A 13,726-nucleotide genomic window follows, 5' to 3' on the forward strand; every position below is an offset into this window, starting at 1 on the left:
CCAGGGCACCACAGTGTTCCACTAAAGGGGGCACAGGCAGTGGGGTGGGCAGCATTGATTACCAGATAGAGATATAGCAGTGCCACAGCATCTCTTAGTCAAACTAAGGTACATCATCTAAGAAGCAAACTGTTAACATCCTCAAAAAGTGTCAGAATGACTCTCATGCTCAAAAAGCACAAGTGGATTTCGACACCCACCATCTCAGATTTTTCTGAAAGTTTCTGCTGTTAGAAACAGATAAGATTAGCATTCATGCAACATAATTTAGTTCAAATATAATTTGATCTAAGAAATTAAGCTAATTGATTGCATCTAAATTGGCAATTTTAATATATAGGATTCATATAATATTCAATAAATATAGTACCTGACATCTGATTTGGACCAAACCTTTTTCTAACAATGAGTAAGACATGAGGAATCCAAATAGATTATCACCCACAGACCCTCCACTCCAATCCCCAACAACAAGTATATAGTATCAGTTCTCTACGTCTGACATGTAGTATGGTACTACGGCTCAGAGTATTGTTTCTACATCCTATGTAATGTATTCACAGTGAATTTGGTGATGTTTTTTCCCCCCTGTTCAGTGAAATTAGTCATTGAAGTTGTTAGGTTTATGTCCCATCCTACACCCTGATATTGCCAGGTTCTGGCCACAAGATGGTACTGTTCCAGGTGATTGTTCAATGTTAAAGCGATCGTTAACCAAAAAAATTACATATTGGTTTCCTTACCCTGTAAGCAGTCTATTGAGAAGGTATGACAGCAATCCATGTGTTGGTTTTGTTGTCCACTGTTTCAAATGCTAACTTTTTTGCAAAAAAAAAAGAAATGGTATTAGCCTTTTCACACTCCACGCTCCTTGTCAGACATAGAGAACTGATTGGTGTGGGGTGTAGGGGTTCCGTGGGGAGCTTTTGACAATTTCTTTGGATTCTTTGAATATGATATTAATCCTATAAATTAAAAATGGCCAATTTGAGTGCAATCAATTAGCTTAATTTCTCAGAGATCTAATTAGATTTCAACCAAATAATGTTGCAGGAATGCTAGTCTTATCTGTTTCTAACAGAAACAATTTCAGAACAATCTGAGATGGTGGGTGTCATGACTTGCTGAAATGACAAGGAACAAACCGTACTGAATATCCAGAGGGAGCCTGTCTTGGAGAGCTGTGGGATGCAGGGGGGCTGGAGACAGGCAGGAAGAATCTGGATCTAAATTTAAGACTTAATTATGTAAGCCACATTGCTGTGTGGTGGAGTCACTCTCAGGATGTATCCCACAATAGAAAGCCCCGTCTGGGAGCTGAGAGACCCAGGAGAGGTTCTAAAGTGGGGTGCCAGGCTGAACGGAAGTAGCTTTCTCACAGACGCAGCCATGTTTCTCTCATTTCCGACCACTATCCAGACAGACACACCGTCATTGTAGCAGGCAGTACTGAGCTATGTTTTCTGGCAGTGGGTTAACTGCCTTGCTCAGGGGCAGAATGACAGATTTTTACCGTGTCAGCTCTTGGATTTGATCCAGCAACCTTTCGGTTACTGGCCCAACGCTCCTACCCGCCAGACTACCTGCAAAGTCGGGCCTGTCACTCCAGAAGAGAAAGAGATGGCAGCTCTGGAAGTTAAATGGTACGGTGTTCAAGTGGAGGTGGACTGTTGAAACAGCTAAAATAGTTTCTCTCAAGCTGGTCATTGAGCTCTTTTTATAAAAACAACTGTGCCGTTACATTTCATGACCGATGGGAAACTGTTACGTAGCAGTACAACTGCGACTCCACAGAGAGGCATATGGCAGTCCTTCATAAACAAGCACACTGTAGATTCATTCCATCTCCAATTAGAGAGGACACTACTTATTTCAGTTCTCTAAACATGTCATTACATGCATGCTGTATGTGTTATCTGGGCATGGGTGAGGTATTTTTATAACTCTGCGGACAAAATGAAGTAGTGAGTACTCTGAATCTGAACACACCCTTGTTGTTTACCCGACTCTCAGGCTCTAAGAAACCGAGATAGGAGCCCTGGGACCCATGACTTCACCCTTACCACGATCTGTCTACTCTAGAGACTTGTTCTGTGTCAATGCACATTTTTAAACACCATAAAACTATTATGGTCATTGGTGTAACAGCACAAACAGATCTGGGACCAGTATAGATTGTATTAGAGTGCTTGTGCCTGAACAGAGGTCTTAGAGCAGAGCCACTGGTGGTTTTGGGACAGTGGTGAAAGCCAGGAGATTCAGGCAGATCCAAGCCACAACAGATCAGATTAACTCGGGGCTAATCCTTGTATTAAAGCACAAACAAGATTTCATTGATTCTTCCCTCCGTGGCGAAACAGCTTTAGGACTGCCGTCAAAAATCAACCATAACAAAAACAACGGCTACAACCAGATTAGGAATCGTATCTGAATTGAGCAATTTTGAGAGGAATGTGGTATTATAGGCTAAATGTATAAATGTAGGCTTTAATCTAAAATCAATGTCACAGTCATAGCACACTATGACTACAAGAGACAGCAAATCTCTGCTCTCTGGATCAATCGTCAGTCCCGCAAATGAGTGCTCAAAAGCTCATTGGCTAATTTAGCAGTGGTTGTAGTAGAAGAGGGGAAAAGCAGGTTGCATCTGCCGCTAAAAAAAACCAACCCCAGCAGAGCAGGGTAATTTAAAAGGCTTGATTCATCTGACCTACTTTTTGACTACCCCCCCATCTGGGAAGAGACTGCCAAGCAGGAAGTGTCTTGTCCACGCTGCTCGGCAGCGTGCATGAAAAATGAGCATGCGTTTTTCTGTACTACAGCTCGAGTAACAGACTGTCAGCTATATGGGATTGAGAATTCAAAGTACATCCAAACCATTAAAAGGGGCCATCTGCAGTCACTGCATCCCATTTTGTATTTATAAATTAATGATATGTACCCATTGATTCCCCATCAAAACACAAAATATAAGCTTGCTTTACTCCAATGTTTGTAAACAAACACTATATAGCCTCAAAATATGATTAAAACAAAAATGTTGATATCATGGATGGTCAGTCCTTGCATCCATAGCTTGTTCTATGAATTTGAGAGTCGTTACAGCCCCATCCCTCAGCTTTTTTACCGAAACACTTATTGTTTTAACTGTGGATTGCCAGTTTAAAGGGCATCAACAAACAGTGCTGCTCAGTCCTACCCTTTCATCAAACCTATTTCCCTGGATAAAAGCAACAATGATAGTCCCACCCAGCTCTCTCTCACACACCCCAGTTTGTAGGCTGATTGTACTTTCCAGAACCCATCACAATATCTCTCAGGCCATTGGTTCTAGTGCTGTGTCCAGGATGCACTAAAAGGCTTTTTATTGCAGTTCGATACATGGTAGTTGTTTTATGGATAGTCCAGGCAGACACATACAGTATTTTGCCTCTCTCTCCACAGTGGTGGGCGTCACCTCTCTTGAGAGATGGTAAATCAGACCTCTGTTCTTTATCAGGGAGAATTTCTCAAATAACTAAATCTGTGCTCTTAGGACTGACCTATTTCAACAGATTTTGATCTTGCACTGGAGACCCAACAATGATGTCATGTCTCTATAATCTTTGCAATATCAACTTTGTGACGATACCTTTTCTAATCTAGTAGAAGCTATTTGAGGCATAGCTATCAAACATTCGTATCAAATATGTTACACACTGCTAAGAATGAGGGATGATGATGATGTTGGCTTGCTGTTGTGTGGTGGTACTATATTACTACATTGTATTACAAACATCGGAAACAATGCATTCCTGTAAACACTCAATCATTTAGGTCAAGTTGACGCGCACACACACCTTCCTGCATAGATCATGAGCAATGTTCACAGAAAATTCCATGGAAATCTGAACCTGCGAGGCAGCACAAATCACTCAAGCTGATAAACCATGACATGTCCGCAAGTTTTCACGCTGAACGGATCATTGCCAACTTCAATGCAACGGACGATTCCAACTCGAAGCTTCACCATAACTATTATAATGTCTTCACATTTCTTAGCCCCTTATAATTCTGTACAAGAAATCCAGAATTACCACTAAACAAGTGCTTTACCTGACCGCGTTCAAAGTTCTCCTTTTCAAGTTCTAAACTGTTGGCACCACCGGTCCGACGAATCAGCGCTTTGGGAATTGGGTTCGGTACTTGCTGCATGGAGCTCTTCACTCGGTCCATTTTGTCTCTTTAGAATTTCCACTGAAAAATAATATTTCTACAGAGATATCGTCAAATTATTCATAAAATTGGACAATAATAGTTCAGGCAGTCGACAAATTCAGGAGGTCATTTCGCCTGTCCACCGCGTCTCCCTCTGTAGACGATGTCATGTTTTTAAGCTGCGTTCGTAACCAAGTAGGAGGTGGAAATTTACTAGTTGTGAAGTCGTAAATTAATTCATGTGCTTTGAATAAGTTGAGAAACGCTCATGCCCAACAAGCTGTGTTAACCATAAACTCAAACTACAGTTATCAAGCTTGTAAACAAATGATAGTGTTCAGAAAACATATTAATAGATTGCTTTTTATAGTTAATGCTTTGTTTTTTTGCACGAAACTGCCAAAATTATATTATCAAGGTCATTTTCTTAGTATGTGACGTCAGAGGTCAGCATGTGGGAGAAATGGGAGCTCAGTATGATAGATGAGTTTCCCACTAGTAATGATCAATTGGAGGGCCGTTCAAGCAGATTTTTCCCAGTCGTATGTAGTAAATTCCCACTTCCCACTTGGTTAAGAATGCAGCATTAAGCCTGATGTACAGTGAGGTTGCTGGTTGCACTAAGCTGATTTTAAAATATAATCCCAATGCTCTCATGTTGATTACCTTTCTCCCTATGCAGTCTAAATCAGCTTTTTTGCAAATGTGCTGCACTGTTTTGACACTGATGAACTAGGGCAATAGTTGCCCAAACCATAGAAATAGATAGAGGACTTATTTTTTCTAGCTGTGCTATTATAGCGTCTGTGACAGCATGGGCAGTGCCATTGAGGCTATCTCCATTTTGAAGTAGTCAATTTTCTTTTTCACGATTGGCTAAACCTTCCTGATGACCCGGTTGGACATGACTCCAGCAGTGTCACCAGAAGGGATCAGCCAATGAAGTTGGAAGTCCAACCTGGACTCAGAAGTCAACATAACATAGTACATGTAAATCCGGGACATGCCATTGTTACAATTTGAATGGTAGGTATTAATTTGTGTCAACCATGTCATATGATATGTTACGAATTCCAATTTGTATGATATGTTACGAATTGTAATTCGCATAGCATGTTACAAATCTGCCAAACGTAAGATATGTTACAAATTCCAATTTGTTGTAGCTAACATTAGCTAAGTAAGGTTAGGGTTAAGGTTAGGAGTTAGGTAAAAGGGTTCATGTTAGGGTTAGCTAACATGCTAAGTAGGTGTAAAGTAGCTAAAAAGATGTAATTAGTTGCAAAGCTGCTAATTATCTAAAAAGCTAAAGTTGTCCGTGATGAGATTCGAACACACAACCTTTGGGTTTCTAGACGTTCACTAGACCTTTGCATTATACCTTCTGTCTTATTTAACCGTTCCACTAATTTGAGTATCCCTATGTTACATCTAGTCTATGAGACCAGACTGGAAAGTCCCAGCCAGTTGACTATATTAAAATTGTGGAAGCCCTCAATTGCGCTGCCCATGCTAACATGGTATTTTGGCCACTAGAGATCTCTGTCATTCTCTATGGCCCAGATGCAACTGTCACAGACTCCTCCCAGAAATGTCAACGACTGGCTGGAATTCTGCTGGTGCCCATCTACATCAATATTATGGGACCATTATTGATTTTGATATGATGCGCAATTACGCATGATTGAAGGTACATGATAGCGTTTGGGTTGTTGGTACAGACTTTATCACCATAATGTAAATATAGCAAAGTCCATGTTATGACTGTAGTGCTACAGTCAGTGTCTAATTGAGTTTTTGCTACAATAGCCTACATAATAGAAATGCCAGTGGCCTATTCATTTTTGATTCAGAGTAAACAATTAATCTCCAGAACTAAATTAATAATATGGTGGTTATAATATGATCTAATAATATGTGTGTAATATGTGTTTTTATGGATATGGTTATAATATGTTATTATATAGGTCACAGGAGCTTGCAGGTCACCAGTCCACTCCTGTGGGCCTTGAATTAGATCATTTCCATGGTTTCTGCTGGCTCTCTCATATTTGATAGCTGGCAAGAGGCTGGTTTTCTGTGCAGTACTTTGACAGTAGTGTGTGTGAAAAGTGTGTGTCCATCATCTTAAAAATATCTAACAGCATCAGAATTGCAAGATTTGGGTTTTCAAAAATTCAAGGAGCGGGACACTAACCCAGATGCTTATAAGAAATATAGCTACGCCCTCCAACAAACTATCAAACAGGCAAAGCTTCAATACAGGACTAAGATCGAATCCTACTTCACCAGCTCTGAAGCTCATTGGACGTGGCAGGGCTTGCAAACTATCACAGATAAACCAGCCAGCCAGAGGAGCTAAATGCATGGGCCCTCAGATCTTCAAAAAGTTCTACACCTGCACCACTGAGAGCATCTTGACTGGATGCATTACCGCTTCGTATGGCAACTGCTTGGCATCCGACTGCAAGACGCTACTGAGTGTTGTGTGTTCGGCCCAGTACATCACTGGGGCCAAGCTCTATGCCATTCAGGACCTCTATGCCAGGCGGTGTCAGAGGAAGGCCCTAAAAATGGTCAAAGACTCCAGCCACCCAAGTCATAGTGTTCTCTCTGCTACCGCATGCGGTACTTATGCACCAAGTCTGGAACCAACAGGACCCTGAACAGCTTCTACCCCCAAGCCATAAAACTGCTAAATAGTTAGTTAAACCAAATAGCTCCCTGGACTGTCTGCATTGACCCTTTTTGCACTAACTGTTTGACTCATCATATACACTGCTGCTACAGTTTACTATCTGTCACTTTATTCCTAGTTTTATGTATACAGTATCTACATACGCTATCTACCTCCATGACCTCGTACCCCTGCACACCGACTCGGTACTGGTACCCCTTGTATATAGCCAAGTTATAATTACTCATTGTGTATCTACTACTATCTATTACTTTTGTTATTATGCATTTTACTTTTTTATTATTTCTCTATTTTCTTTCTCTCTGCATTGTTGGGAAGGGCCTGTAAGTAAGCATTTCACTGTTAGTCCACACCTGTTGTTTTCAAAGCAAGTGAAGAATACAATTTGATTTGATCTGCCTGGGTGAAATGTAAAATGAGGAGTTTGGAGGATTTTCCAGTTGGTTCCATTGTGCCACTCAAACTAAATCAAGCACAGAATCCAGGTTAGCTGTGCTGCTACGCTGTTCTGGGTCTTTTCTAGAGTTAGTTGAAGTAATTAGCCACAGCTATAAGATCAGAATACATAAAGGTTACACCAAATATATTACCCTGCTGATTGAGCCTGCCAATCAATATTTGTTTAGTCCAATGCTTGACTTGGGCAGGAGCTCACCGGAACTGAGTACCAGCACCTAAAATGTTCTACTGCTTCAGTGTCTGCACCTCTGATATAATGTTGCCTTAAAACTATTGCAGAGTTCCTGCACATAAATATAAACAGAAACGGCACACAAAATGAGTACTGGCACCAATTTCAATCCAAGTCAAGCACTGGTTTGCTCAATTGAACTGAATTTACAAATGCATGCCATATCAGTGTTTATTGTTCAGTGCTACCTACACTCTGCAAGACATAAAAATAACATCTTTGACCATATGATTGATAGAAGGCAGGGGGGGAGCTCCAGCTATGCATAATTGGATCTAATCACTGCCTCTCTATTGTAGTTTCTTCACCACCCTCACTTCCTCTCATACCCAAGGATTATCAACCCTTTCAATCTGATAGTGAATTTTGTAAATCCTTTATAAACCAACTTCGTTAAAAAAACACTATATCCAGTTTGATTCATTACGTTTATGTCATTTATGGGGGTTAGAATATGCAGATATCCATCATTTCCATCATAACAACCTATTATTTTACTGTCAATGGTAATGTGATGACGTCGTATCAAAGATGATGGGGAGGATGAAGAAAACAGACAAACCAACCACTAGGAAAAGGGAATGGGTGTTAAAACCTCGCGAGAATATTAGCTTATTGGAGGAGTAAGCACACTGCAAGATTGGAGTTGCAAGAAAAAATATCTCCAAAAAGTAACAACTAAAGATGTCTGGAAGGTCAGGTCGCGCGGAGACACGAAGTCGTGCTAAAGATGATATTAAAAAGGTGCTGGCAGCAATTGAAAAAGTGCGTAAATGGTAAGTAAAACCGCGGGGATTATGTAAATGAAATGTAAACATCTGCAACGCCACACAACAAACTTCACACGGAAAATATTAGACGGGTTGGCGAGTGACTGAAACAACAGCCAATGGAGAGACGAAGCTGCCGAAGCCCGGCATTTCTATGGGCAGGACTAACGGAATTGTTCAGTCTGTCAAAATGGCTACACTTGTCCACATGTTGTTACAACGTTACGCATTCTGATATAACTGTGACCCACATTGAAAATATCCGTTGTCCATCTGAGCAGTTTCCCTCGGCGAGGTTCAAGAATATTAGGCAAAAGAAATGCACTTGAACATAGGCTATTTAGATAGCCTAGCTCTGTGCATAGCCACCAGTAAATGAGCAGCATCTTTGGTTCATGCTTTTATTACTGAATGTAGTAAATATATTCTCTGTTCTATTACATTTCATTTTCAGGGAGAAGAAGTGGGTAACTGTGGGAGACACATCCCTACGCATATTCAAGTGGGTGCCTGTGACAGACACTAAACAGGTTTGGTATCTAATAATAGATGACTGCATCAGACCATCCTATGGTTCATGAATCTAATGAGTTTGTGTACAGAACAACCTTATCACTCTGCCTCTTTTTTTCTCTATCAGATATACCGGAGCAAATCCATAACTGGAGAGGTTCGAGGTCTAAAAGATGTGGTGTTGGAAAACACCAGCTCTACCATGGATTTCCTAGGTGAGGCACTGACTGACTGAGAAGCACAAGCAGTTTGGAGCAGGTTTTAAATAACTGCAATACTCTATATAACAGGGTTGGGGCAATTCTATGGAATTTCACTGAATGCAGATAACAACTTTTACATACTTTTTAATTGGAATTTAAATTGACCTCCTCAATTGAAATTTATATTGGTCTGAAACCGTTCAAGACCGCTCCTGTTCTTTTCACCACAGATGAATGCAGCAACCAGAGTTTCCTGTCTGATGTCTACCAGCCCAAAATGGACAGCAGCAGCTCAAGCTCCCAGCATGCCAGTGAGGCAGTCAGTCCTCTTCCTCACACCACAACACTCCGCACGGCCGAAGATGCTCAACCACCCATGCTGGGCCAGGAGAGTGTGGACGGTACAGTTAGTTTAGCATAACTGCACCATCGCACTGCACAGTGCACCCATGTAGGGCCAGGAGCTTTTCCAGACCCTGTAACCTGACTAGGAAAAACTCTGGGCCCAAGCTATTATGTCACTCTTGTAACTGAGGTATAATATATTGGCTATATTACAGTTAATATCTCAATATCTTTTAAGTGTTTCACTCAGTCTTTCACTCTATATGCAGAGCCATCCCAGCCAGCACATGAAGTTGCTGATGAGCCTCCCACATTGATCAAGGAAGACCTGGTTTTGCCCCTTGGTGTTCGAGTAAGAGTTCCATGCACAGAGGTAAGTCATTTTCTGTAGTAATAAAGGAGATGACCATTTTTATTAGTGTTAAAAAAAATGCTGCAGAAAAGTTGTGATTGGTAATTGCTTAAGCTCTTAATAATAACATTAAAGAAATCACCACAATCAATTTATTTAAATATCAACATTTCCAACAGGAAGAAGAGGAGGAATCAGGAGCCCCTCCACTGAAGAAAATTTGCACTGAAAAAAAGTCTGTACTGAGATAACTAGTTGATTGGATGGACATGCATGCAACCCATGCACTCTATTGAAGGATTCAAATGGGACATACGAGTAACTGCCCAAATAATGGAAACACTTGAGTAAATGAGGGATACAAAGTATATTGAAAGCAGGTGTTTCCACCCAGGTGTGGTTCCTGAGTTAATTAAGAAATGAACATCCCATGTGCTTAGGGTCGTGTATAAAAATGCCGGGCAGGCCATTATTATGGCCATTATTTTGGCTACCATGGATATGTTTAAAAAAAAACATAGTATGACAAAACACCAAATTATGCCATTTCTTATGGAAGAATGGTGTCGCTTTCTCCAATAGATTTCCAGACACTTATATAATCTATGCCAAGTTTCATTGAAGCTGTTCTGGCTCGTGGTGGCCCAACGCCCTATTAAGACACTTTATGTTGGTGTTTCCTTTATTTTGGCAGTTATCCCTACATACATTATTATAAAATATGCATTTCTGTTAATCAAGTCACTACAAATGGAATACATTTAAAAAAGAAAGTTGAAGTTATTATTTTAAGTTGTTTTTTTAAATACAATTTTACTTTCTCAGATTTGAAAGTAATTTTAAGCCATTTTAAGCCACTGTACATAGTCGTGCTCAAAAAAAGTGCCTATCGCTCTGAAATATACACTATATATTTATTTTCTGTCAGACAAGTGTCTCATATGTTATGCTATTCGTAGAAATTGCACAGATCTAAATAATTATGGCCCCTATTCAATCAAATGGGTTTGTTAATTCTGAGGGATGAAGTTGAGCATATCTTAATCAACATTCTGTTGAGTTTCTTTTGTTTCACACTGTTAGCGCTGTTTTGTTAAATACATTTATCCAAGCAGCACAGGAAGTATGATGGGAAACTCATTCCGGTCACTGGATTTTATTGAATATGGGCTGAAGTTTTTGGAATATTTTTTTACATTTGTACTTCGCTTTGCAAATAAGATTAGACAACTGTTTGTCATGTCTATCCTTTTTGATATACTCTTAACTTGCTTCTTAAATATTCATATGGCATTGGATGTGACTGGTATAGCATGAGTTTGAATGGTGAACAAGGTTGAAAAGTAGTTAAAAGACCTTGTATTGTAATTCAGAGATCATTTCTTATGGTCAGGTGGGTAATGCTCTCAAGTGTTTATTTTCTGCTGCAAAAGTGATGCACATGCTGGAATATACCCTGCTCCATAGTAAAATATGGTTGATATTGTGTCTTCTTTTTGCAGTGTTTTGCATCTTTTGACTCCCACACTCTCAAATAATTGTCCAAAATGTTTTTCACCATATAGGATGACCACTTGACTTGGTTGCATTTTATCTTTCATGTAAATTATCAGATTGCAAATCCATGGCCTTGGGCCCTCAATTTATACATAGAAAGCTTGTGCTGTGACTGGCCATCCGTCGCCAGTCTTGGCACTGTGGGTTTTTTAAGCAGTCCATTAAATAAAATCATGACACTTGATAGAGATGCTAGAATTATTCTTGATTGAACGTTAAAATCCATGGGAAGTAAGTAACTCTTCACTATAGAACACTGGTTCCTAAACGTTTTATAGAGCCGTACCCCTTCAAACATTCAACCTCCAGCTGCATACCCCCTCTAGCACCAGGGTCAGCGCACTCTCAAATATTGTTTTTTGCCATCATTGTAAACCTGCCACACACACTATACAATACATTTTATTAAACATAAGAATGACTGAGTATTTGTCACAACCTGGCTTGTGAGAAGTGACAAAGAGCTCTTATAGGACCAGGGCACAAATAATAATATAATAATAATCAATAATTTTGCTCTTTACTTAGCCATCTTACATGTAAAATCCATATTTGTTCCTCAAAAATTGTGAATAACTCACAACAGGTTAATGAGAAGGGTGTGCTTGAAAGAATGCACAAAACTGCAATGTTGGGTTGTATTGGAGAGAGTTGGCTGAGAATCCACTCTCACATAGGTAGGTGGATGCAAAGGGCATCAGTGTCTTAACAGTGCGATTTGCCAAGGCATGATACTCTGAGTGCAGCCCAATCCAGAAATCTGGCAGCAGTTTCTGATTAAATTAAATTTTCACAGAACCGCTTGTTGCAATTTTGATGAGGTTGTCTCGTTCAGATATCAGTAAGTGGACTGGAGGCAGGGCATGAAATGTATAACGAATCTAGTTGTTTGTGTCATCCTTTTCGGGAAAGTACATGCGTAATTGCGCACCCAAATAAGCACTCAGGTGCTTCGCTATATCACATTTGACATTGTCCGTAAGCTTGAGTTAATTTGCACACCTAAAATCATACAATGATGTACAATGACAAAATCATACAACCTGTGTGTTGTCCTTGTTGATGCAGACAGAGAAGAGCTCCAACTTCTTAATCATAGCCTCAATTTTGTCCCGCACATTGAATATACACTGCTCAAAAAAATAAAGGGAACACTAAAACAACACATCCTAGATCTGAATGAATGAAATATTCTTATTAGATACATTTTTCTTTACATAGTTGAATGTGCTGACAACAAAATCACACAAAAATTATCAATGGAAATCAAATTTATCAACCCATGGAGGTCACACTCAAAATTAAAGTGGAAAACAACACTACAGGCTGAATGTCCTTAAAACAAGTCAAAATGAGGCTCAGTAGTGTGTGTGGCCTCCACGTGCCTGTATGACCTCCCTACAATGCCTGGGCATGCTCCTGATGAGGTGGCAGATGGTCTCCTGAGGGATCTCCTCCCAGACCTGGACTAAAGCATCCAACAAACTCCTGGACAGTCTGTGGTGCAACGTGGCGTTGGTGGATGGAGCGAGACATGATGTCCCAGATGTGCTCAATTGGATTCAGGTCTGGGGAACGGGCGGGCCAGTCCATAGCATCAATGCCTTCCTCTTGCAGGAACTGCTGACACACTCTAGCCACATGAGGTCTAGCATTGTCTTGCATTAAGAGGAACCCAGGGCCAACCACACCAGCATATGGTCTCACAAGGGGTCTGAGGATCTCATCTCAAATCAAATACTTTTTTTATTTGTCACATACACATGGTTAGCAGATGTTAATGCGAGTGTAGCGAAATGCTTGTGCTTCTAGTTCCGACAATGCAGTAATAACCAACAAGTAATCTAACTAACAATTCCAAAACTACTGTCTTATACACACAAGTGTAAGGGGATAAAGAATAGGTACATAAAGATATATGAATGAGTGATGGTACAGAGCAGCATAGGCAAGATACAGTAGATGGTATCGAGTACAGTATATACATATGAGATGAGTATGTAAACAAAGTGGCATAGTTAAAGTGGCTAGTGATACATGTATTACATAAGGATGCAGTAGATGATATAGAGTACAGTATATACGTATACATATGAGATGAATAATGTAGGGTATGTAAACATTATATTAGGTAGCATTGTTTAAAGTGGCTAGTGATATATTTTACATAATTTCCCATCAATTCCCATTATTAAAGTGGCTGGAGTTGAGTCAGTGTGTTGGCAGCAGCCACTCAATGTTAGTGGTGGCTGTTTAACAGTCTGATGGCCTTGAGATAGAAGCTGTTTTTCAGTCTCTCGGTCCCAACTTTGATGCACCTGTACTGACCTCGCCTTCTGGATGATAGCGGGGTGAACAGGCAGTGGCTCAGGTGGTTGTTGTCCTTGATGATCTTTTGGG

General features: G+C 40.2%; 2 protein-coding genes across 3 annotated transcripts in view; one reads left to right on the forward strand and one right to left on the reverse strand.

Annotated features, from left to right (window-relative positions):
• Positions 1-4,360, reverse strand: part of LOC135546269 (huntingtin-interacting protein 1-like) — a 47,387-nt gene extending 43,027 nt beyond the window's left edge. For both annotated transcript variants that reach the window (XM_064974561.1, XM_064974560.1), the window contains exon 1: positions 4,096-4,360. In XM_064974561.1, coding sequence (XP_064830633.1) covers positions 4,096-4,215 — 120 coding nt within the window. In that variant the 5' untranslated portion in view covers positions 4,216-4,360. The remainder of the gene's footprint in view (positions 1-4,095) is intronic.
• Positions 4,361-8,189: 3,829 nt separating this feature from the next.
• Positions 8,190-11,257, forward strand: LOC135546268 (B-cell CLL/lymphoma 7 protein family member B-B-like). Its single transcript, XM_064974559.1, has 6 exons — positions 8,190-8,362; positions 8,811-8,886; positions 8,997-9,084; positions 9,303-9,473; positions 9,687-9,790; positions 9,949-11,257. The coding sequence occupies exons 1-6, from the start codon at positions 8,271-8,273 to the stop codon at positions 10,018-10,020; spliced, it is 603 nt and encodes a 200-aa protein (XP_064830631.1). The 5' UTR covers positions 8,190-8,270; the 3' UTR covers positions 10,021-11,257.
• Positions 11,258-13,726: the final 2,469 nt, after the last annotated feature.

This window comes from Oncorhynchus masou, chromosome 9 (assembly GCF_036934945.1).
Source record: "Oncorhynchus masou masou isolate Uvic2021 chromosome 9, UVic_Omas_1.1, whole genome shotgun sequence".
Lineage (NCBI taxonomy): Eukaryota > Metazoa > Chordata > Actinopteri > Salmoniformes > Salmonidae > Oncorhynchus > Oncorhynchus masou.